The 23,497-nt window shown below is 44.1% G+C and overlaps 4 protein-coding genes across 6 annotated transcripts; all 4 read left to right on the forward strand.

Annotated features, from left to right (window-relative positions):
* Window positions 1-1,112: 1,112 nt before the first annotated feature.
* Window positions 1,113-3,487, forward strand: hoxb6b (homeobox B6b). Of its 3 annotated transcripts, XM_034570620.1 has the most exons (3): window positions 1,113-1,667; window positions 2,569-2,601; window positions 2,686-3,487. In XM_034570620.1, exons 1-3 carry the CDS (start codon window positions 1,220-1,222, stop codon window positions 2,943-2,945), a joined length of 741 nt encoding a protein of 246 aa, XP_034426511.1. In that variant the 5' UTR covers window positions 1,113-1,219; the 3' UTR covers window positions 2,946-3,487. The 3 variants fall into 3 exon arrangements, with proteins under 3 accessions (XP_034426511.1, XP_034426509.1, XP_034426512.1); XM_034570618.1 differs by lacking the exon at window positions 2,569-2,601 and having other exon boundaries at window positions 1,113-1,730; XM_034570621.1 differs by lacking the exon at window positions 2,569-2,601.
* Window positions 3,488-3,850: 363 nt separating this feature from the next.
* hoxb5b (homeobox B5b) lies at window positions 3,851-6,339 on the forward strand. The gene is made up of 2 exons (XM_034570614.1): window positions 3,851-4,764; window positions 5,295-6,339. The coding sequence occupies exons 1-2, from the start codon at window positions 4,131-4,133 to the stop codon at window positions 5,540-5,542; spliced, it is 882 nt and encodes a 293-aa protein (XP_034426505.1). The 5' UTR covers window positions 3,851-4,130; the 3' UTR covers window positions 5,543-6,339.
* A 4,638-nt stretch (window positions 6,340-10,977) lies between these two features.
* Window positions 10,978-18,512, forward strand: LOC117752892 (homeobox protein Hox-B3-like). The gene is made up of 3 exons (XM_034570617.1): window positions 10,978-11,095; window positions 15,827-16,187; window positions 17,236-18,512. The coding sequence occupies exons 2-3, from the start codon at window positions 15,935-15,937 to the stop codon at window positions 17,811-17,813; spliced, it is 831 nt and encodes a 276-aa protein (XP_034426508.1). The 5' UTR covers window positions 10,978-11,095; window positions 15,827-15,934; the 3' UTR covers window positions 17,814-18,512.
* Window positions 18,513-18,734: 222 nt separating this feature from the next.
* On the forward strand, window positions 18,735-20,789 carry hoxb1b (homeobox B1b). Its single transcript, XM_034570616.1, has 2 exons — window positions 18,735-19,752; window positions 20,028-20,789. Exons 1-2 carry the CDS (start codon window positions 19,194-19,196, stop codon window positions 20,336-20,338), a joined length of 870 nt encoding a protein of 289 aa, XP_034426507.1. The 5' UTR covers window positions 18,735-19,193; the 3' UTR covers window positions 20,339-20,789.
* Window positions 20,790-23,497: the final 2,708 nt, after the last annotated feature.

Raw genomic sequence — 23,497 nt, forward strand, 5'->3', positions numbered from 1 at the left:
GTTGTTGTTCATGAAAATGCGAAAATTAACTCCAAAAATGTGGCTTTGAATTCATTAGTTAATACTAATGACCATAATAATATTTATTACTAATCATAATAATATTCACTGATTCATTAAATTAACTGATACTGAGACTCGCATCAGATATTTGTACTTACACAGGATTTGAGTTTAGTGTCCACTTGATCACGATGGATGATGGTAACGATGAGGTGTGTGTGTGTGTGTGTGTGTGTGTGTGTGTGTGTGTGTGTGTGTGTGTGTGTGTGTGTGTGTGTGTGTGTGTGTGTGTGTGTGTGTGTGTGTGTGTGTGTGTGTGTGTGTGTGTGTGTGTGTGTGTGTGTGTGTGTGTGATCCCTCCTGCTCTCCACACGGTGCTGAACCAGGACGAGCTCACACCTTTTGTAAAGACAGTGGAACATCAACATTATCGATAAACACTTGGTGTGAGGGTTTGTTGTGGCATTAAAAACACGGTGTGTGTTGTTGTGTGTCTGTTGGTGACGGTGTGTTGTTTTTAAAAAGGTGGAAGTGAAGGTTTGAGGCAGAGATGGAAACACACAGTGGAGCAGGTTCTGCTGTAATCTGTGCGTAAATGGAAATAATGCGCAAAGTGTTTGGGGTCATTGCGATGTATTTTCTGCTTGTTTTTGCATTTGTGTGTGTGTGTGTGTTAGTTAACGTGTGTGTGTTAACGCGTGTGTGTGTGTGAGAGAGGGAGAGAGAGAGGGGGAGTGAGGGGAGAGAGACAGACAGACAGACAGAGAGAGGGAGGGATCATTTGCGGAACCAGAGCTTGTTTATGTCTCCTTCTGTTTTACTGCGCTGCTGTTGCGCAAATCCCGTGTTATTTCACGCACAGTTCACATTTGCAGTGTGTTGTTTGCTTCTTGTGTGTTTGCATTTCTACACGCGTCGTGGCGTCCGTGTAAGTGCGCGCGTAAAGACCCACAGAGCCGTGCGCTTCGCCTCGACTCACCGGGGACCCCTGCGCGCAACAAGAGCCCCCCCATGGGTGCAATAGTGCAAGCGCAGACGGCGGTGATTGGCCAGAGGTGGATCAGATGGTGCACTTCCCCTCCGCGTTCAGTGGCACCTCACCACCCCCCCTCTCAGCAAAAACCAAATCTCCGATAAAGTAATGGCAAAACCACTTGGACTATAAAAGACAACAAATCATATTCCTCCGGAGTATATACACCCCGTTGTCCACCCAATGAGTTCCTATTTTGTTAACTCAACTTTTCCCGTGTCTCTACCGGGAGGACAGGACTCTCTCCTGGGTCAGATACCGCTCTATTCCTCGGGATACACGGATCCGTTAAGACACTACTCCAGCGCGGCCACATATGGAGCAGCAGCCAACATGCAGGACAAGGTTTACCCGGCGTCCTACTACCAGCAGACGGGCGCCGCGGCCATCTACGGCCGGGCCGGTGGCGGAGCCGCCTGCGACTACAACCCGGTGGGGACTTTCTACAAGGACGCGGAGGGTTCGTGCGCCTTCTCGAGCCGCGAGGACCAGCCGCTGTTCGTCACGCAGGAGCACCAGCAGCGCAAAGCCGAGTGCCCGGAGCAGAGCGTCGGCCTGGGCGGCGGCATCGACGACAAGTCCCCCTCTCTCATCTACCCGTGGATGCAGAGGATGAACGCCTGCTCCGCCGGTGAGTGCCACGCGTTTCACCGTGTTGTTGCCCCGGTGCCCGGAGGTGCCGGAGGTGCAGGAGGTGCGTGGAGTGTGCACGCCGAGCCCCACAGCTACCTGTCAGCTGCCAACACGCACACGCACTCACATTTAGTTCAACATTTCCAAAGAGAGCGTGGAGAGATTAGATGATCACAGACACATTCAGAGTTTGTAATTCCACTGCGCACGGATCTTTCCTGCGCCTTCAGGGCTTTGACGACTACATCATCACATCGACCACACGTGCACGTACACACACGCACGCACACACAGACCGGGCCTGCATCACCCGAGCTCCAAACTTTGATGGCACACATCTTCAGACTGGGCCCTTTTCAGAAATTACGCAAAAAAAACACAACTTTCTGGAGCCATTAAATGTCCAAAACAATAAAACCCCACAGTGTTTACTTCACTGTGAATAAGAAAACAACACAAGATGTTGTGTAGTTGAACAAAGTTTCACTCTTTAGTGTCACAGAACAATAAACAGAGAGAATTCCGCTTTATGCCACTTTTACGCACCATATAATTCTCCTTATGGACACGAGTGGCATCTTTTAGGTTTTTAAATATAAATGAGATGATAATTAGGCGTCACGAGCACAATAAAGTCATGATTGAGGAATATAGTCGTATTATAGAATATATATATTTAAATAAAATCAATATTAGATACTGAGGCCCATCCTCAGACACATGCGTATCCATTAAAGGCTTTTATAGGAAGATAATCCAAGTATTTTAAATATATAGCGTATAGAAGAAAGTGCAGTTAATACAAATATCCTAATTAATGCACATAAAAAATATATTTGCATAAGTCTGTGATTTAGAGCTGCAATACACTAAATTTCCACTTTATTGTATTTTTTCAGAGACACCACTACAGATTTTGAGTGCAGTTTCAGGTACATTCTCCTCCCACACGTTGGACATTCACTCGAGCCCCAGCGTTTGAATTATGAACTCATGAATCCACCTTGTTGTTCCAGGCCCGTTCGGCAGCAGTGGCCGCAGGGGCCGACAGACCTACACCCGCTACCAGACCCTGGAGCTGGAGAAGGAGTTCCACTTCAACCGCTACCTGACCAGGAGGCGCCGGATAGAGATCTCCCACGCCCTGTGTCTGACGGAGAGACAGATCAAAATCTGGTTCCAGAACCGCAGGATGAAGTGGAAAAAGGAGAACAAGCTCCTGAACCCCTCGAAGACCCCGGAGGAGGAGGAGGAGCAGGCGGAGAAGAAGAGCTAAAGGGACACTGGCGCACAGAAATACAATAAAAAAAACAAAACAAAAAAAATGAAATGTGTGATTCCTCTGTAGATGAAGTGCTGCGAACCCCCTGTTAGAGACGTGTCGAGTGATAGTGTCCGCACGGTTATACTGTCTGCATTAGGTTCCGATCAGGTCCTCCTCTGTCTGTCCTTGTGCTCGTGTCTTTTTATTTAGAGGACTATGCAAAAATCCGCCAAAATGTAAATAATTTGTAGTGTTTGGTTTTTGACAATGTTGTTACCTCATGACCACAGGCCTCCTGAGTTCGGTTCTATTCTTATGATTTGCTCACGACACGAAGAGGCTTCGTCCTTCACTGTGCATCTTGTGCTGTAGTTGTTCTCTGTGATAGTCGTGTTGTTTACAGCTGTGCCATCATCCACTCACGAACTTTGTACAGACGAGAAAATGTGACATGTTATTTATTGTTGTTCACCATGTGTTCGATGCACATCTGGATATCGTGTGCAATATTTTCTTTAGGAAATTGTACATAGAAATAAAGGCTTTTTGATGTATATTGGAAAATCTTGTGTTGTCATTTATACTCAAGGAAAAACCACTTATTATACATATTATATTATATTAATAAGAAGCTGGTTTATTATTAGCATCAGTATTTTTTTTTTTATTCTAGGGGATTTTGAGATCATAAACCTATAAATTCCCATAAACCCAGAGCAGAGATTGAATCAAATTTCCAGTTTGGCACCGTGCGCGTCAAAGTGCCAGCAGATCAGTCTCGGTTATGTTACCTGAGCCTTTTGTGGCCTGTGCGATCCGCGCGTTACATAAATGATGGATCGACTCCCCCGCGTCCCGGCGGAGCACTGCCGGCTCCGTCCGCAAGATGGCGCTCTCTGCACGCACGGCTCTCGGGGCGCAGCGGGGAGGCACCATTGACTGGAGCCTAACGACCATTATTTCGTCATCATTTGTAACCATGGAGCATGAATTACCTCTCGAAGTCATCAGAGAGGATTTACGACTGGTCAACAAAGGCACGTGATTCCGGAACGCTCTCCCATATTTGGCCGCATACCTGGCAAAGTACAGTAGGGCTTCATTGCTTATAATTCATGATTGCGTCCATAAATCGTGCAAACACACAGGATTATAGCGACAAAGATCTACAAATCGAGGCTTTAAAAATCCAAGCAAATGAGCTCTTACTTTGTAAACTCGTTCTCAGGGCGCTATCCAAATGGCTCCGACTATCAGTTACTAAATTATGGGACTAACGGCGCTGTGAGCGGCTCCTTCAGAGACCCTGGCACCATGCACTCCGGGTCCTTCGGCTACAACTACAATGGCATGGACCTAACGGTGAACCGCACCAACACCGGCGGCCACTTCGGGGCCGTGAGGGAGGATGCCCGGGGATTCGGGCCGGACGCCCGCTACAGACAGACGCCCAACTGCTCGCTCTCGTCCCCAGATCCGGTGCCGGCGTCGTGCGCCACGGCCGGCCGGGATCCGCTGGAACTAAAAAGCCCCTCTCCCCCGCTCGACCGGGGCGCGACCTCGGGCGGCGGCGCGCTGAACAAAAGCAACAACGCTCATTTCACGGAGATCGAGGACCCCACCGTCGCGTCCGAGACCGAGGAGGGCGCGCACAGCAGCGGCGGCGGAGGCGGCGGTGGCTCCGGCGCGGCACCGCGGGCGCAGCAGCAGCAACAGCAGCAGCAGCAGCAGCAGCACCAGGAACCCAACGCCACCTCCTCCACTCCCACATCTAACGATTGCCAAACGCCACAAATATTCCCCTGGATGCGGAAACTGCACATAAGCCATGGTATATTCACTCCTAATGTTTAAGTTGTGCCGGGTGTCACGCTGATGAATCTGTGCGGTGTTGCATGAGTGCGCAGCGGTGGTTGTGTGGCTGGTGTTTGTGGAGTCTTTGTGGGGCTGCGTGCTCTCGGTGGCTCCGGGTGAACCGCAGCTGGAGCCGGAGCACCGCGCAGGGAAATGTGCATCTGGGCTTTTTTCTCTAAAACTGTGCGTAAAATGCGCAAAGGGCTTGATGGCGAGATGTGGAGATGATAATGATAATAATAAGGCGACAGTAAACACCCGTGGCGTGTGAGTGTTGTGATGTGTCGTGTTGGTTGCATGCTCCTCCACCTCCTCCACCTCCCCTGCACCAGCTCATCCCATGTAGTGACCCCTCTCTGTCTGTGCCACATCCCCACACTCCAGCCAAAAGAGCCCAAACAATTCTAATAACGGCCTGTGCGTGTGTGTGTGTGTGTGTGTGCGTGTGTGTTGTGCGGTGCGGTGCGGTGCAGTTGCTAATTGTCTGGGTTTTCTGTAAAATTGTAGATATGACTGGACCTGACGGGAAAAGGGCCCGAACCGCGTACACCCGGTACCAGACGCTAGAGCTGGAGAAAGAGTTTCACTTCAATAGGTACCTAACCCGACGGCGGAGGATAGAGATAGCCCACGCCCTGTGTCTCTCCGAAAGACAGATCAAAATCTGGTTTCAGAACCGCAGGATGAAGTGGAAGAAGGACAATAAACTGAAAAGCATGAGCCTTGTGACGGGAGGCAGCGCCTTCCACAACTGAATAACTTTTTTTTTTTTTGAAAGGGGGGAAAAGTGTTTAAAAAAATCATGAGAATTAAAATAAAAACATACACAAAAAAAAAAAAAAAAGAGAAACCAAGAAAAAGAAAATCCATGAGTACTGTAAAGCTTTTGAAAGCGCAGCACCTTCCAGCATGTTATTGTGATAGAAGAAGAAGAAGAAGTATTCTGTGGTGTTAAAATACCATTTTTTTCAGTTGACTGTCGTATTATGATTAGCTTAGATGTGAAAGAAGATGTAAATATTATTGGGGGTATTTCTTGTCCATGCTCTTTGCTCTCTCTGTCTCTTGAAGGTGTTTAAACTTCAGCTCTTTATTGTGACTTGTTGACGGTCTAACAGGAGTGAAATTCATTGTACAGTTACAAAAAATAAAATAAAATACGAGTAAAAAAAATAAGGAGGAAAAAGGAAAAAGTTTCCCAAAACCCATATGCTGCTCTTCATTGAATGTAATGTACCCGGAGGCCATTCAACGCGCTTTAGTGTAACTTTTACTGCTCCTTTCGATGCTTAACGTCCATAAACCTTCATAAACAAGCCGATGTGTAGCTCTAGGACATTTTGTGCATCTGTTATTATTGTTTAGAGCTAATTATGAGCAATGCAAATGTACCCGAGCTGTCAAATGTGATGAATTTTTAGTGCAAAGGGTTCTTCTGTGGCGGTGGTGTGAGCTGTTTCCTTCCTTTTCTCTGGTGTTTCCTCGCCGGTGAGCTTTTTGTATTTGTGAGTGAACTCATAGCGCTTGAAAAATAAAAGTTTCTCTCCATCGCTTTGAACGTGTCTCGACTGTGTTGTGCGTCCGGATCAGACACACACACGCACACACACACACACACACACACACACAGGCGTGTTTCTGAGGGAGCTGCGTGCGTAAAGTTGGATTCAGACTCATTAATGATTAACCTTAAAAAAAAACAACACATGGGAAACTGGGTTTCACGCACCAGAGCTGCAGGGAAAACTTTTATATAAATTAAATAAATAAAAAACTTACCTCCTGTGACCTCCTCGCAGCGAGACGCGTGTTTGGCACGAGAGAAGTATTGGTGATAAAAATCGCACCCCCCAAAAGAAATAGAGCTTAGCTTTGGCTTACAGGTATATAGGCAGAGCTGAAGTTGGTAAAAAATCCCCGCTTACCAAAGATTGTATAGACCTATATTACTTACAGACTGTGAAAAGTCACGTGAGGTCCATAAAGTTGGTTTTATGGTTTTGGGGAGTAGACAATGTACTATATAATTCACAACCTTGAATGAAAGTGACGGCTTAACTGCTGGATGGGACTGGAAAGGCTGGACTGGGGAAGGAACTGGTGACCAGTCGGATTCACTCCGTTTAGGCTGAACCTTCAAAAAATATATAACTGTTCCCATTGGAGAAATAAAAATAAAATCAAAGAGTGGCTTCTTACATTTATATTTTAAAATATCAACTTTTAAAATAAAAAAAAAATTCTTCTTAGAGCAAATTTGACTTTGAAGTAAATCTGTTTTCACTCCTGCGATTTGAAAACCAAACAGATTTATTCCACATTTTTTACCTGCAGGAAGAAAAACATATTTGAGTCTTTCTTTGTTTTGTATTATTTAAAGTATTTAAAGCTTCTGTTCTTGTTCATCAGCTGGAAACATCGAGGAGTTAAAACTGTAAAAGAAATCACACAAAACGGCTTTGATTCCCCCCCCCCCAAAAAAAACAAAGTGTGCTAGTATTTTTAAAAAGCCCCTCGTGGGGGTTGACGTCTCTTTCAAGAGGCTTCACGTCGCTGCCGTGACTCGAACTTGACTCGGTGCTGCAGTGATTTATTCTCTGGAGTCGAGTCACCGAGCGGCCAAAGGTGAAGTGTCGGGCAGCAGCGAGCTGGACTCCGGCTCCACTGACTCCACTGACTCCACACGGACACACACCAGCCTCTGCAGCTCTTATCAAACACGAGGGTTTCATCTTCAGGGAACTAAAGGCTGCGATCATTTCCCCAAAACCTTCCCCCCCCCCCCCAAAAAAAAATCCCAGGTTCTTTACCAAATATAAAAAAGTTAAAAAGCAGCGGTTGGGGTTAAATGTGTCCCAGACATTTCCCACATATTCATAACTATTAAGTGGCAATTTACGCAGCGTAATGAGTATTGCATATTGATAGAGGTAATCTGTACCCGGATCTCATGCATAATTCATGGCGGCGGGGATCATCGCCGGGTCAGGAGACGACGTTAGACCGCAGATGCGTCAGGAGGAGGCTGCTGCTGCCAGACTCTGCACCGTCACCACACACAGAAAACACACACGCTCGGTGTTGTCGTGCACGCGGAAATTAACAAGACGTTTTTCAAATCTATAAAATATTTTTAAAATTCGAAGGTTTGTGGGTTTTTTATTCCAGGGATGAAACCCGTGTGTGGAAAGAGCAGAATCTGGCTCCAGTTACTTTCTGCTGCTCTGATTCTTATTACAAGATTAATTCCAGTAAATCCTGAGTTCATTGTAAAGTGGAGCAAGAATTACAACAAATAGAAATTAATACAAATTAAAAACCCTCCTTCAAAAATCACCATTTTGACCTGAAATGCTTTAAATTGTAAGAATTGAATAAATTCAAACACTATTTTCTGATGCAGCTTCACTTCCAGCTGAGTTAATACAAATAATAAATTATTATATCATTCCTAAAAATTCAATGTGAAAGAGAAAAAGTATTTATTTCACTCCTAAATTAAAATGAGAGAATCTTTATTATTTGAAAGTCCCCCCCCCCTCTTACATTGGATTTGATGTGGTCAACGTGACCGTGGTGATGGAACAGAACTGTCACCTGGTCTCCCGCTGCTCTGGGGTCAGCGGTTCGGTGTCATGGTGGAGACCAAACATCTGGAATCTGCGTGTGACTCCACCGCCGCTGGCTGTGACGCAGCGGCCCCTCCAGCAGAGGGCGCCTCAGACCGGTCCGGCCGGGTGATGGATGGTTTCTCTGGTCTCGGGCACGTCTCGTCGTCGGGAGCGCGCATGGCTGCAGAGAAAGAGCACGGGAACAAACATGGTGTCACTCAGAGTAGCTTCATCAGTTCATCATCTCTGCAGGAGTCTGAGGAGTAAACCTCCAGCTCCTCGTGCAGGGGGCTGAGGGTCTGGGTCCAGGTCCAGGGTTCAGGTTCGGTTAAGACTCGTTAACCTGATAATCAGAGTTCATTTTATTATTCTTGAGTCCAAGTCCTGAGCTCCAGTGCATTTTGAGCTTCTTGTAATTGGTTATTTCTATTTTATTCTACTTTACAGCTCCACTCCAGCACATTTCAAAAGGAAATAACCGTTGACACCAGTGAAATTATCTTTACAGCTACTTTTATTCTTAATATTTCTCATTAACATGTTATTTCTCAACCTTTTCACCTGTGACCCTTCATACAAACACTTCTCCTCTAACCTCCTGCAGATTTTCATTTAAATGTGTGTGATGTAAAAACCATCCCACATTTTCCTCTATGATTACAAATGGGAGATAACAGAAAACGTTTCTGTGCATCAGGAGGAGTTTTCACTTCTTTCCTCTCAGATTGATCTGACGACCCTTCGACAGGGACTCGACCCCTCGGGCGGGAAAAACCACAGCACTGAACCCAACTGAGTGTGAAGCTGTTAAACAGAAGAAAAGCTGCGGACACACTGATATTAGTATTAAAGAATTAAATATCAGTACCAGTGTATCAGTGTAGTTTTACATTTGAAACCTATCTGATAATACTTGTATGTACAATGTTTTACGTTGTCGTATTGTTAAGTAAAGAATCCGAGCACTTCTTCCACAGCGAGTCTGAAGGAGGTGAAACTGAGGTTATATGAAAAACAAATAATTTAAAATCAAAAGGTGTCAATAAGCGTAAACCTCATATCCGGCATATTGACTTTACTCCTGCGACAGCTGCTTCACTTCAATAAGCTCGTAATGTGAGTGTAAAGGGAAATGAACACGTTCATGGTTTCAGACATGAACTGGAACAGAAATCAAACCCTGAACGTGACGTGATAAAGCTGAAACAGAGCAGCCATATTAATATAACGTGATATTTTGCTGCTGTTTTTTTATTGATGATAAATAAATCATTAGATAAAACTTTATAGATCCTTGTTAGTTATAAAAACATTAGGTTGTACAGTTTGTACAGATTCCTGTGGACTGGTCTGGTTACACAATCTGAGGCGTTATTTCTTTATCACTTATTAATGTTTTATAATTTTTAAGTGAAGATTTGGTGATTTAAGCCAATTGTTAATAACGTATTTACATTAATACTTTTAATGACACGTTGATGTTCATATCTACAGAATTTATAATTAAACCACTTATTAACTATTTATTAAGAACTTCTTAACATTTATAATGGAAAACTTGGTGATTAAACTACTTTATTAATGACTTATTACCATTTATAACAACTTTCTATTACTTACTAATATTTGTAATGATCTTGATGACTTCACCCCTTTATTAATGAATTATTTATAAAGACCTTAAATGACATATTAATATTTATAACTACAGACTAGGTGGATCGAACCACTTTATAATTGACTTATTAGAATTTATAACAACATTTAATGACTTGGTGAACTTTACACCTTTATGAATTACTTGTTAACATTTATAATGACTATTAATGGACTGTTAACATTTATAATTGAAGACTTGGTGGATTAAACCACGTTATTTATGACTTTTAATGACTTATTAATATTTATAAGGGTGGACTTGGTGACTTCTTAACCATTGACAATGACTATTAATGACTTACTAACATTTATAACAGCCGCCTTGATGATTACACCCCTTTATAATGGTCGAGTCAGTGGATTAAACCTTTTATTAAATCACTTATAACCTCTAATAACTTATTAACATCTATAACAGCGGACTTGATGACTTATTAGAAAATAAATGGTATCATCCCTTAAACCGCAAATGTAGAAATATCCTGTGTCTATTACTTGTGATGTTTAATTATGAGATGAATCATTTGGCTTCTGTCCTCCGGCCTGAGTCTGACGTCCTGTCATCTATATAAACCCTGTAGATCCGAATTTGTGTAAATGAAGCAGCAGCCACAAGTTCGTGTCTTGGGGAGTGTGTAGGTGACGACACTTCTCCTGGAGGAAAACGCTCATCTAGTCCAGAAAATACTAGAATATCAGAGTTTATACTTTTTGAAGAGCAGTTCTGAAGTTCTCACTCTTAGAGCTGACCCTTGAGTGAGAGTGTGTGTGTGTCTGTGTGTGTCTGTGTGTGTGAGAGAGAGAGTGTGTGTCCTCTTTTGTTGGAGAATATGACATCTGTTAAAGATGCAGGACAGGCCCCTCAATGTGGCCTTTGTTCTCCTCGTCATTAGTCACGTCTCCTCTCCACCGAGGCCGAGGAGGAGTTTGAGTTTGCAGGGAAACGTGAGGAGGACGTCGTCAAACTGCTGCAACGCAGCGGCCGGAGAGAATCGGTCCCGAGGAGAAGATGGGACCACGACAGGAAAGAGAAGAACAGTAAGTCTATCAAACATGTATTTTACAGCAGAGCAGAGTGGGTGTGGGTTTGATTTGAGGATGTAATCATGTGGGAGGTGAGAAACCTCAGGTCCTCCTGTGTGTAAACATTCATAACACTTTATAATATAGCTATAGAGAATATAGTTATATAATATAGTTATAAACAGCTATGATGACTTTTTAAATGTTTGTTAAGGTCTAAAAAGTGTCAGCAACTATGAAGGCATATTTTTGGGTTTACTAAAAATGTGTTTTTTTATTCATTCTCCTCCCACAGGATGAGTGAGTTTACAAATAAACTGACATTACTGTGTATTATTAATATCTCTATGAAGGGATTTACACGGCTGACTGATCTTGATTCAGATGGAAATCTAGTAATTGTTCTTTATTTATTCTAACTATGTATTTTTTTTTTATTAGATTTACACCTGACTTCCTCTATTTGTGTGTTTGTGCGTCTCTGTGGGGAACGAACTTGCTGCCATTGTTGATTCAAATGTCTCTATTCATCGATTCGGGGGCAATAAATCCCCCCCTCTGCAGACACGTGGTTCCTGCAGCTAATTGACAAGAGGTTGCAGAGAGCTGCATTTGTCAGCAGGCCGTGCACGGAGGGGGGGGGGGGGGGGGGGGGGGGGATGAGGAGGTGGTGGAGGAGGAGGAGGAGGGGGGGGGTGTTTGTGCATGTCCATCACAGATGAGACAGGCGACCACATGACGTTGGAGTGATGGGACGTATAAAGTGCAACTCAGGGATGTTGTCATATGTGACTGACAACTACAGACCATGTACAGACAGTTTATATTTATCCTGTGTCTCCATTGACTTATCATGTCCATCTACACCCCCCCCCCCCCCCCCCCCCCTCCTCCTCATATTCTCTCATACATCAGGGGACGGTTTAGACTTTTTTAGGGCCGTGCACTTAATGCTGATTTTCTTTGCATTTACACGTCACTTTTTATGGCACATTACAGCCAATCAGAGAGATTTATGGCCCATGTGCACCAAGTAGCCAGTTTATTAGGGACACCTGTGCATCCTGCATGTACTGCGTCGACATACGATTGAGGGGCTCGTACTTTTACATCAATACATCGACTTCACTACGTTTCAGAGGCAAACTACTACTTTTTAACTCCACTACATAACCAAATAGAAACAGCACATAGATTCTGATGAGGTTTAAATGATTCATGCCGGAAATTTACGAGCTGTAAGGTGGTTAAAATTACATAAGTGCTGCACTTAAGTGATTCCTGCACATTAAATACACAATAATTAAGATACAATAACACATTGATCTGAAGTAGGATGTTCTGCACTTTTAAATTCTTTTACCTAAGTAAACTTTTGCACGCAGACACACACATCACTGACTGAGGTGGACAAAATAACACGAACCCCTCTCAGTTTAAATCGATGCTGTTCAGCAGCTCCACAAACTGTTGGACTGTTTACGGAGTTTGACTAAACACTCTTGGCTCAATCAGTCCCACTTATCCTGGAGAGTTCCTGAGCTTTACTCCACGTCTCATGGCCTTCGTCAGCTCAGGGAGTCAGGTCACTATTAATTGTTGTTTGCTCCATGACAGCTGCAGCGCTGGAGGAAGTGCTCACATCATTCACTCAGGTCAGAGCAGAACAACAACCGTTGTGAGTGTTGTACTGTTGCTGCATCAAAGTGTACGTGGCACTTAACTCTTTGATTTGGCTGAGGCGTCATTTTAACAACTTTAAAGTCTGATGTATAGATGTCAAATCTTAATTTTTAAAGTAACTATCTTTTAAATAAATAAAAAAAGTACAATAATTCCCTGGAACTACAGAGTAGGAGTGTAAACGAGCCACGACAACAGGAAAACTCAACTTATCCAAACATCCAAAACAAAAACATTAATCCTAAAACTACAGTGTTAAGTTAAATAACAACTGAGCAGTGTGGAGCTGCTGCATTACTTTCAACAATGTGTTCCTAATAAACTGATTACAGCCTTTAATGTAAAACCACTGAGACATTTTGAATCACATTTACCTTTTAAATTAAACGAAATGGAAAAAGCCCCGATCCTGCAGCTTTCTGCTCATCCTGCAGCTTTTGGGATTCGCACCGTTGGGACTCACTCAGACTTTGGCAGCGGTGCACGGCTCACAGATCAAAGACGGGGACCATTTGCATGAATTAACCACTTAGTTAAATATTACCTTGAAGAGCCAATCAAAGCCACCGAGCACGACGTGAGGACGAGAGATCAAAGCTGCGACGATCGACCCACGGGGACATTTAAACATGTTTTAATCTCAACTTGTGCACAGAGACTTTTTTTAAATGGACGCTGCTGCTGACCTGTCTGCCTGTCTGTCCTCCTGTCTGTCTGTCTGCCTGTCTGTCCTCCTGCCTGTCTGTCTGTCTGCCTGTCCCCTCGTCAGCTGCTTTCCAACGCGTCCATCTGATCACTCATGCAAATTAGAAGACGCAGTGCACTTGGTATGCGAGCGTGTACAAACAAATACTGACGGCTTTCTTTTGCCTGCGTAATTTATGGCACCTCTGGCATCGGTCCGAATTGGGGGGACGTTTGAATTTATTGTCTCGGCGCTGGACACGTTCCAGGAGAATCTGTGTGTTCGTGTCACTGTGCAACTGGAGTGTTTCTGGGTGACATTTAAAAATAGCAGCTGTATATAGCAGTTTTAAGGGAGGCGACTTCAGAACAAGCAGTTTTTTCCTTATTTGAAGAGTTTAGCTCCAGAGTATTTGTGTTTCCTCAGCCTCTGCTCAGTCACCTCGATGCTGTTGGATTTTCATCCTGCTCAGATTGTTATGAAGACGTCGTTGGAGTCAGTTTGGCTCAGGAATGCGTAAAACACATGCGTAAAATATTCCTTTCTATGGCTATTAGCATACATGACACTCAGCCTGCCCAATGGATTCCTTTTTACGCACACGCACGCACACACACACACACGAGAAGTCTGTGTTCTTATAACTGAGCAGGGGGAACAAATGCATCTGGAGTCTGGGTGAAATTTAAAAATAGCAGCCAGTGAGGTCCAGATGTGAGGAGGTGACTTGTAAACAAACTATAATCCTTATTTGAATCCACTTAAAATGGAGTTTAGTGCCAAAAGATCTCAGCTTGTTCAGCCTTCTGTTGATTCTGTTGGGTTTTGATCTGCTCAGATTGTTATGATGATGTAGTTGAAGACAATTTGGCACAGAAATGGGGTAAATATCCTCCTTTGTATGGGCGTTACCATATAAAACCCACCAGCCTGCATGATCAACAGAGAGGGATTCCTTACTACACACAGACACACACACAGACACACAAACACACACAGGAGACGTCTTTGTTGGTACAAATTGTGCAGGAAATTGCAACTTGAGTGTTTTCTGGGTGAAATGTAAAAATAGCAGCTTCTAAACGAGCCTTATGTTTCTATCCACTGGGTTCAGAGTGTGTGAGTCACTTCGATGCTGTTGGATTTTTCATTCTGCTCAGATTGTAACGAAGATGTAGTTGGAAATCAATTTGCCATTTTCCTTTCTATGGGCATTACCAACATGAAAGTGAGCCTGCATGATCAGCAGAAAGGGATTCCTTTTTACGCACAGCCCCACACGCACACACACAGCCACACACACACATGCACACACACAGAGCGTGCAGAAACGCTATGCAAGGCGGCGTGAGAGCTGCAGAAACACTGTCCACTCCGCTTCACCCCCAAAGCCACATCCCCGTCACGCCGTCCGACCCGGAGCCGGAGAGGAGCCGCTTCCTCTGCGGGGATCATTCCACCGCGCGGAGGTGAGGGAGGCGCCTGTTTTCCGGGAGGACCGTTTGTGTGCGGGATGAATGGAGGCGCGGGGAAGGTAAGGCGGCCGGGGTGTCGTGCCGCGGACTCGGTTGTGTGTCTTTATGATTTACGAGCCTCGACTCCAGCCGCGGTTCACCCAGAGTTCAGGGAGCTGCGTGCCTCCAGACTTCTCCTCTGCTGCTCCTCTCTCTGCTTCACTCCTAGCAGAAGAGGGGATTTCATTTAGCTCAATTACGATCTTCAATTCCAGCTTTTAATCGCATTTTGTTTCGGCCCAGGCCCTGAACGCAGCCGCGGCGCAGCACAATGGACCCGTGTTGTATTTTGTGTTTGATGGACGAGCTTCTGTAACGTTTAATTCTTTTTCCATTTAGTGAATAAAGACTTTCATTTATTCACAGTCACAGGCCCGTGATGTCATTTATAGAAACTCCCTGCATGAAAAACAGAAGAAATAAATCTGGTCTTTACTTGTTTATTAATATTAAATGTATTTTCCTTTTAATTGGCCTGTTTACATTTGAGATGTTTAAGAATTATTATTATTTCACATGTCTTATTTCTGCCATTAGGGTTTATCCTTTATTTAAAATCAGAACAATAGTCTGAAGTGATAATTTTAAAATCTGAAATCATGTGTTTTTTTGTGTTACAACTAAAGAACACGATCCTGTGAGGGGTCAATAATTCAAAATGATATTTTTTCTAGGTGGCAGATTTGACCAGATTATCCACAATGTTTTCCAGGAGGTGCATTGGCTCCAGGCTCTTAATTCTCCTGTCGCCCCTCTGCTCAGGAGAGGCTCAGCTATTCACGTCAGGACACTATTGAGTTGAGAAGATGGATCGTGTCGTCTCCTCCCTGATTCTCTGTGTGCTTTTCCCCTGGACCCTCTCAGGCCAGCAGCCCCGCGCTCCCTGGAAACCTGCCATGTGACATTTGGCTGCCAGCGCTGCGTCGGAAGGTCAAAGTGGAGGCTGGGGGGGGGGCCCCCGGTGCACTTTCAATGGCGATGCAGAGAAGCAACGTGCAGCACCACCACCACCACCCGCACCACCAGGACTTCACCCTGTGCAGCGGGTTCGGATGCGCGCACCAAGCGGCCGCAGCACACCCGCAGGTGGGGGGGCAGCTGGAGACGTTAGACCGCGGCCCGGTCGCTCGCAGGTCCAAAATCCAAAAGTTTAACATGAGCAAAAAGGTTTTCCCCTGGATGAAGGAGTCGAGACACAACCAGACCCACGGCAGGAGGACCTCAGGTTTGTGTGACGCCAAGAGGAGGAAGAGGAGGAGGAGGAGGAAGAGGAGGAGGCCAGTTACCAAATGAGGCCTTTTCATTTATGAGCTCTCTAATGAGCTCGGATACAGTTAATTGAGGAGATTAGCTCATATTTTCCATCGTCGGGTTCAAAAGGTCACGGAAGCTATTAATTAAATCCAGTCAGGCGAATACACACTGGCTCCGTCTGATCCACATTCAGTTTGAGGGTCAGTTAAAGTAAAGTCAACAGGAACATTCATTTGTTCAACACTTTTCAAAACGAGTGCAGAGGAAATATTTGCAAAAGCAGAAACAACAATTAACCCAGAAATGGAATAAATATTATAAAATGTTTTTTGTAATTATTTTGAGAAAACACAAGTGCTTCTATTTGAAAACGTGACTCCCCTGTAAAGGCCTGGTCTTTATTTATTATTAGCAGAAATATATTAAAATATTTTATAGGATTTTTTACAAATTACAACTTTGATGTACAAAAAAAATTTAGAAAAACAAAAATGTAGATTTGAAGAAGCAAATATTTTTGGGCAGAACATGCTACTTAAAAAAAAAAAAAAATAACCAAAGACAAATTATCTTGGTCCCTTTTTATTGTTTCATTGCTTTTATTCTGTGAAGCTTTTGTGTTTTATCGTTTGGATGAAAAGTGCAATAAGCTCTGATTGATTTCTAAATCTTCCTCCACTGTCAAGTTTAGTTTACAACCTATAACTTACTCGTTAAATATCCCATGTGCTCTGTTTGTATTTCCACTGTTTCTGTCATGTTGTTCATTTGTCTGCTGTCTGATTATTATTTATTCATTTAAGATGTATTTTAGAGCAGGTGCACGTGACAGTTTAGTATAAATGGAGGAAACTGACAGTAAAGGAGGAAAAGACACTAAAACCAGGTTCAAGCAGAAAATGACTGAAAATAGTCAGATAAGATCAAAGTCAAATAAAAGGAGGATAAAGGGGATGAAACAGAAACGTCTCCAGTGGATTCTGGAGTTCAACCCTCTCTCTCTTTCCTCTTCTGCACAGACTGCACCGTCAACGAGAAGTGTCCAGGCGCGACCCCGGCCTCCAAGCGGACGCGCACCGCGTACACGAGCGCGCAACTGGTGGAGCTGGAGAAGGAGTTCCACTTCAGCCGCTACCTGTGCCGGCCGCGGCGGGTGGAGATGGCCAGCCTGCTCAACCTGCACGAGAGGCAGATCAAGATCTGGTTCCAGAACCGCAGGATGAAGCAGAAGAAGGACGAGAGGCAGCAGGGCCTCACCCCCACCACGTCCTCCTCCTCTCCCCCGTCCTCCCCCTCCGCCCCGGGCAGCCCCACTCTGTCCAGCCTGGGTTATGTGCATGTGGGAGGGGATTACCAGGCGGCCTCTCCTCCGCTCCAGTCCCAGTCCCAGCAGCAGCAGCCTCAGTACCCGGCACAATACTCCAAATATCCGGCTCTGGGCTTTACGCACGGTCCGCCATTCGAAGTGCAGTACGACACGCACGGCAGCGCGCACACAACAAACCAAAGTGTGGACGTGACCGGTTCCTTCTTCCCACAGAGCTGCTGCTCTTCTCAGGACAGAATCATGCAGGCTCCCAAACTGACTCATCTGTAGCAGATCCTCGAGAAACTTTCTCTTTACTTTATGGAGGCGAAACGTGACTGATCCGTCTTGAAGCATGAGTTTCTATTGTTTATTTATTGAACTAATTATCTAAATACTAGTCTCAGCTTCTATTTATTTGTATTTATTCCTCTGCAGCCTGTCAATCCACTGTTGGTTTAACTTTTACGCATGAGCCTCTTCAGGAGCGTTACAACCCAGCCCCATGTGGTTTAAAATGAAAACGTTAACTGTTGTTTTTAGGTAAAATAAATAAATAAAAAAAAGACTCCCCAGAGTAAATATTTCTCTAAGAGCCAGTCGACTGTAATTCAGCCAAAACGCTGGTAAAATGGCAAATCCAGCGTTTTTTCTTCTTCTTAAAGCTTAATTATCTCTTGAGTTCTACAGCATCACATTAACTCTATACTTAATTACAGCGCCCTTACGGATGGCTGTGGACGTGATAGGTTCGGGAAGATATTACATTATAGTCTGAGTGTCGTTAACTCTCAAGCAAGAGAGATAGACGCCAGAGAAAAGGGCCTGTATGGTTCTTAAATGTGTCTTTGTTCTTTTATGGGCAAAGTGGGCCACACAAACTGTCAATCTGTAAAAGAGCCATGATGGATCACTGGATCCTCTGCGCTGCCTCCTTCTCTCTCTCCTTACAACACAGTCTGATTCACGGTCCGTCTGGATTCGGGTCTGAAACACTGGAATACTGTAGTTTGGTAATAAGATAAAACACATTTTGACTAAATTTGTATTTAGATAATAGAAAAGGGCGAGATTTAGATGTGTACATTAAACGAAAAGGGGCAAATAAATCCACGCAATTAATAACTTAAAGGCCCATTCATTTAAAACGGTTAATACATTTAAATGAAACAAATTAATTCGTTCTTTGGCCACTTCTTCTTCTTCTTATATTATAAAAGACAATAACAATTCTCCTGTATGACCTGTGCACATCTACTCTCTGCAGGCCGTTATTATTAATACAAGCATATTATTACCGTTCCTATATATGTTATACATATATTGTCATTATTCTTTGTGTCATAAATTTGTCACTCCTCGCCCCTCTAACGCTGCAGCCGGAAAATTTGTCCTGGTGTTTGTGTTCTTATCAGATGGATGAGCGCGTTTGATTGAAGCATTTGTCATGTAAATGCGAGCCGTGTGATGGAGGAGCCTGCAGACTTGACAGACTGCTCTAGGTCCTTCGCCATTGGCGTTCCGCGGGTCACATGGTGTGTCAGGAAGGTGATATGAGGGTGGAAGGCAGTTTTACAGCTTTGACATACTACCTAGAAGGTTAGGGCACAGGGAGCACCGATTAATGACTGCTCAGTCTTTATCACTTCTGAACAAACAAAAGGCTCCAGGATGAACTCCTACTTAGACTACCCCGTGTGCAACCGGGGAGCGAACATCTTCAGTGCCAAGGCCGGATACCACAATTTAAACCACGGATACATGTCGTCCAGCTCGTGCGCAACAAGTGATAGTTACGCACCGGATGGCCGCTTGGTCGCCACGACGTCTGCGGCCCACCAGACTCCGAGCCTCCCCCTGCACCACCAGACACACGTCAACTTGGACCTGCAGTTCTCCACGCCGGGGAGCTCCATGTACGGGTCGCCTCTGGAGTTCGCACACCACCAGTACGGCCTGGCTCCCGAGCAGGACCGGAACTTCATCCACGCGCAGGTTTCCCCCCTCGGAACAAACATGGCCCCTTACACCGGGGACAGCTGCGGGCCTGGGGTGGCAGCGGGCGGCCACTATCTGCACTTCGGTAACGGAGAGCAGAGGCAGCAAGAATATACAGACAGTGTTTACACAAGGTTACCGCCCCAGAGCAAGGAGAAGGATCTGGAGCATGTGGAGGAAACGTCTAAAACATTCGATTGGATGAAAGTGAAGAGGAATCCTCCTAAAACAGGTTTGTTTATCCCCGGACTGATTAAAAAACTAGAGAAGTGAAGTGCAGCTTAGGGAGGTCATGTGATCTCAGAGGGCCACACTGTGCGTAAACTGTGCGTAAAGACAAAGTCCAGCTGATATATAATTAACCAAAATTGCTCCAAACAAATATTTGGCCTCTAACTCTTTGCACCGTTTGTTTCTCTTCACGGTCACATTTTCATTCTCACCCATCAGTCCATTGAGTTCCATGTGTTTTCCTCCATCACACGCTCATCCATGCTCTCTCCTCAGCGGGCCTGTCCGAGTTCCCCGGCCAGCACAACGTGATCCGCACCAACTTCACCACCAAGCAGCTGACCGAGCTGGAGAAAGAGTTCCACTTCAACAAGTACCTGACGCGGGCACGGAGGGTGGAGGTCGCCGCCAGCCTGGAGCTCAACGAGACGCAGGTGAAAATCTGGTTCCAGAACCGCAGGATGAAGCAGAAGAAACGGGAGAAACTCGGCTCCTCCGTGGTGAACAACACCCCCGCACCTGTGGAGAAAGTCCCCGGCCCTGACTCCTCTCCAAAGGAGAAGGGGAAAGACTCTGGACCATTATAAGACTTTAAAACAAATATATATATATATGGAGAATGTGGAGGCCTGAGCTGTTTCCCCCCCAGTGGCACAATTCCAGGAAAGAACTGTGAACATACTTTTGGACTCGTGTGTATAGAACTTGTGCTTAAAGAGACATTGATTTGACACTGAATGCTGAGATAATTTTTTTTTAAAAATGTCTTTTCATCCGTTCTTGTATTTTATAATCTTCCTTTCATAGGCCCATGCTGTGTTTTGAGTTGGAACACTGAAGTTCTCAGTGTCATTGTTTGCACTATTTATTTACAGGGTATTTTCCAACAATTGCTGAGATGATTTAAGCTTAATAAAGTTTATAAAAATGAGGGAAAAAAAAAAAATTGTACATGCTGTGTTTGTAAAAAAGAAAAAATGAGGATACATGAATGTGCTTTTTCTAAAAGGTCTAAAATAAATTATTTCAAATCATGAATTGCATTAAAAACTTTTTTTTTTTCTTCTATATTTACTTCCATTAATAGTCTCACCCAAGTCCTCTTGCATAATGTGACAAGAGGAATCTTTCTCAACACATGGGGTGGTTCCGTGACCTCTTCACCTCCAAATACCTCCAGGGGCTCTAAACATGACAACAAACTCCAGGGAGCCAGGTCTCACCCTGGATTTGTTACACAAATTCTGCTCAGATACAGCTGACACAGAAATCCTCATGTATTTTACATGATTTAAGTGAAATACTTGTTTTTAATAACGTTTTTTTCCCTGTCGAAAACCAAGGAGATAAGTGGATAATCTAACGTCTCAGTGCTCATTCAGGTTTCGCCTTCAGCTAAACGTTTGCCGGACCCGGCCACCTAGGTTCAGCCGATGCTAAAGGGGGCAGCAGTTTCAATATTTGCACTGGGTGTTAAGTTTGCACACACACAAGTTTCTGCCCCAGCAGCACCGGCCTGTTGGTGTCCTTTTTCCTAAAGCTGAGGTTCACGCAGAGTTCAGGCACGAATGAATGCAGAGTCAATCTGTCAAGACACCAGAGTGGCTCGCGGAGGAGGAACTCCAGGCCTCGCTCACTTCAGATGTTTGCAGGTATATTGCTTTTAATATTTAGAGTAATAAGGTTATAGGCCATTGAGCGAACTGTGCAAAGTTAAAACTGTTCCCAGCCTCTGAAAAACATGTTTCTTTGAAATGGAAATCAGCCACCATTTGAAATATATCTGCATGAGTGTGCAGTTCTCGCACAACTATATTAAAAATGAATACAGTCCAACGAATAGAAGTTACAGTTGAAATACCATACGGCCCATTACTGTAAATTAGAAAAAGGGCTAAGGGGTTTGTTGTCATACATTTCTCTACAAGGCACAAGCCTCCTCTTCAGATGAGTCACAAGGCCAAGGACTGTGGCGACAATCGATTCGCTGAATAGTGACAGATCCAACAACAAAAAAGGGGACGGTGCAGAAAACAAGTGTGGGACTTCATTCCAGAGGTGTGATCCCTGCCATCTCTGTAGGCAATACCTCAGCGCTCCCAGCGGGCGCTCCATCTGGAGGTGTCAGAGTCTGTGCTGCCGCCAACGCCACGGAGACAGATGTTCAGCCGGAGGAGGGGAGGAGGAGGGTGTTTTTCACCTTCGGATCGGCGGAGCCCTCGCTTCCTTCTGCGGGAGAATGTAGGGCAAGGAGAGGAGAGGAGCAAAAAATGGTTAATGAACACAAGGGGACAAGAAGGAGGATCCTACACAAATAATAAAAAACTCTGCAACAGCTCGCTGCACACGAGGACTATTAATAGATCCAGCAGCCGAGCTCCTTCTCCTCACATATCTAACACATCTTTACCCGACCTGCCCCCCCCTGCACTTTGTTTGAGGTCAACCCGGTGCTGTTTGTACCCCATGCTGTTTGCAGTTGTTGCAGGCTCTTTTACAAGTCTATTGCAAGGCTCACTTCCTTGGTTTTCTACCAGTTCCTCTGTCGCATGTCACTCTGCAGGGTCCCCGGGCTTCAAAGACAAACTAGATACAGTATTCATGGCATAACGGGGGGTCGGTCATCTAAGAGAAACCACAGAGGAGTCATTTCTACTGGCAGATGTCAAACACAGCCACAGTATTTATCACACGGTGCAGAGATAAATGGAGCTGCTGATGTGTCAGGGAGACATGTCACCAAAAATAGCCACAATATTTCATCATATTTCTGAAATACAATACATCAGACTTCATAAAAGACGGAACAATTGAGTCTCGGACTAATTTCCATCATTGTTGCTGGTGTTTTTCCACAGTCCACTGACCTTCACCGAGCCGGAGTCAGACGGACAGTGTCTGACCAGAGAAATGCTGAGAACTGGAATCATAAAAACAGGTCGGCTCATTACAGCTGCAGCGATGAGTCGACTAATTGATTTGTCAGTCGACATAAAAATGAATCAGCAGCAACTTGATGACTGAAAAGTCGTTATTAAGCAAAAAATAAATATATTTGCTTCTTTCAACTTCTTGAATGTGAAGATGTTCTGCTTTTCTTTGTCATAGTTTCGATTCTCTTTGGACTTTAATGGAAGAAAAGCTCTCAATAATAATAATAATAATAATAATAAGCCGACTTTTTCCTTATTCTAATGTCTGGTCTAAGATCAGAAGGTGTCATGTTGTCTCATGATTGGGATTTGTGATATTGAGCCAAATTAATAAATCTGACTTGAACCTTTAACTACTTTTTGATGATTTATCAACAAAATTATTTCTAAGATTATCTGCAGATTAATTGAAGAATCATTTTAAGGTAACAAAATCACAACAATCTATAGTTTCAGGTGATAATAAATTAGTTAAAACCTCATTTTGATTATTATTTTCTATTTCTATTAAAATACATCCTCCTAACTTCTACACACTGGACCTTTAACAAGGTGACAAACTTTTATCCTGATACTTTATCCTTATTAATGAGATTTCAAATATGTCTTAAAATAAAAGCGTCAGGTTTCAATGCGAGTTTTAAAACTGTATTCCAGCGTTTATCTTTAGTTATTATGAAGCTTCTGCAGCCTGAGGTATCAATGGATGTCCTCTAATGTTAAATCCTTTTTGTATATAATCCTTTTCTGTAGTGAAACGATATTAACAAATTTTCCAATAAAAAGACTGAATCTTAAAATCTAGAATATGAT

The sequence above is a fragment of the Hippoglossus hippoglossus genome, chromosome 19 (assembly GCF_009819705.1).
Source record: "Hippoglossus hippoglossus isolate fHipHip1 chromosome 19, fHipHip1.pri, whole genome shotgun sequence".
NCBI lineage: Eukaryota > Metazoa > Chordata > Actinopteri > Pleuronectiformes > Pleuronectidae > Hippoglossus > Hippoglossus hippoglossus.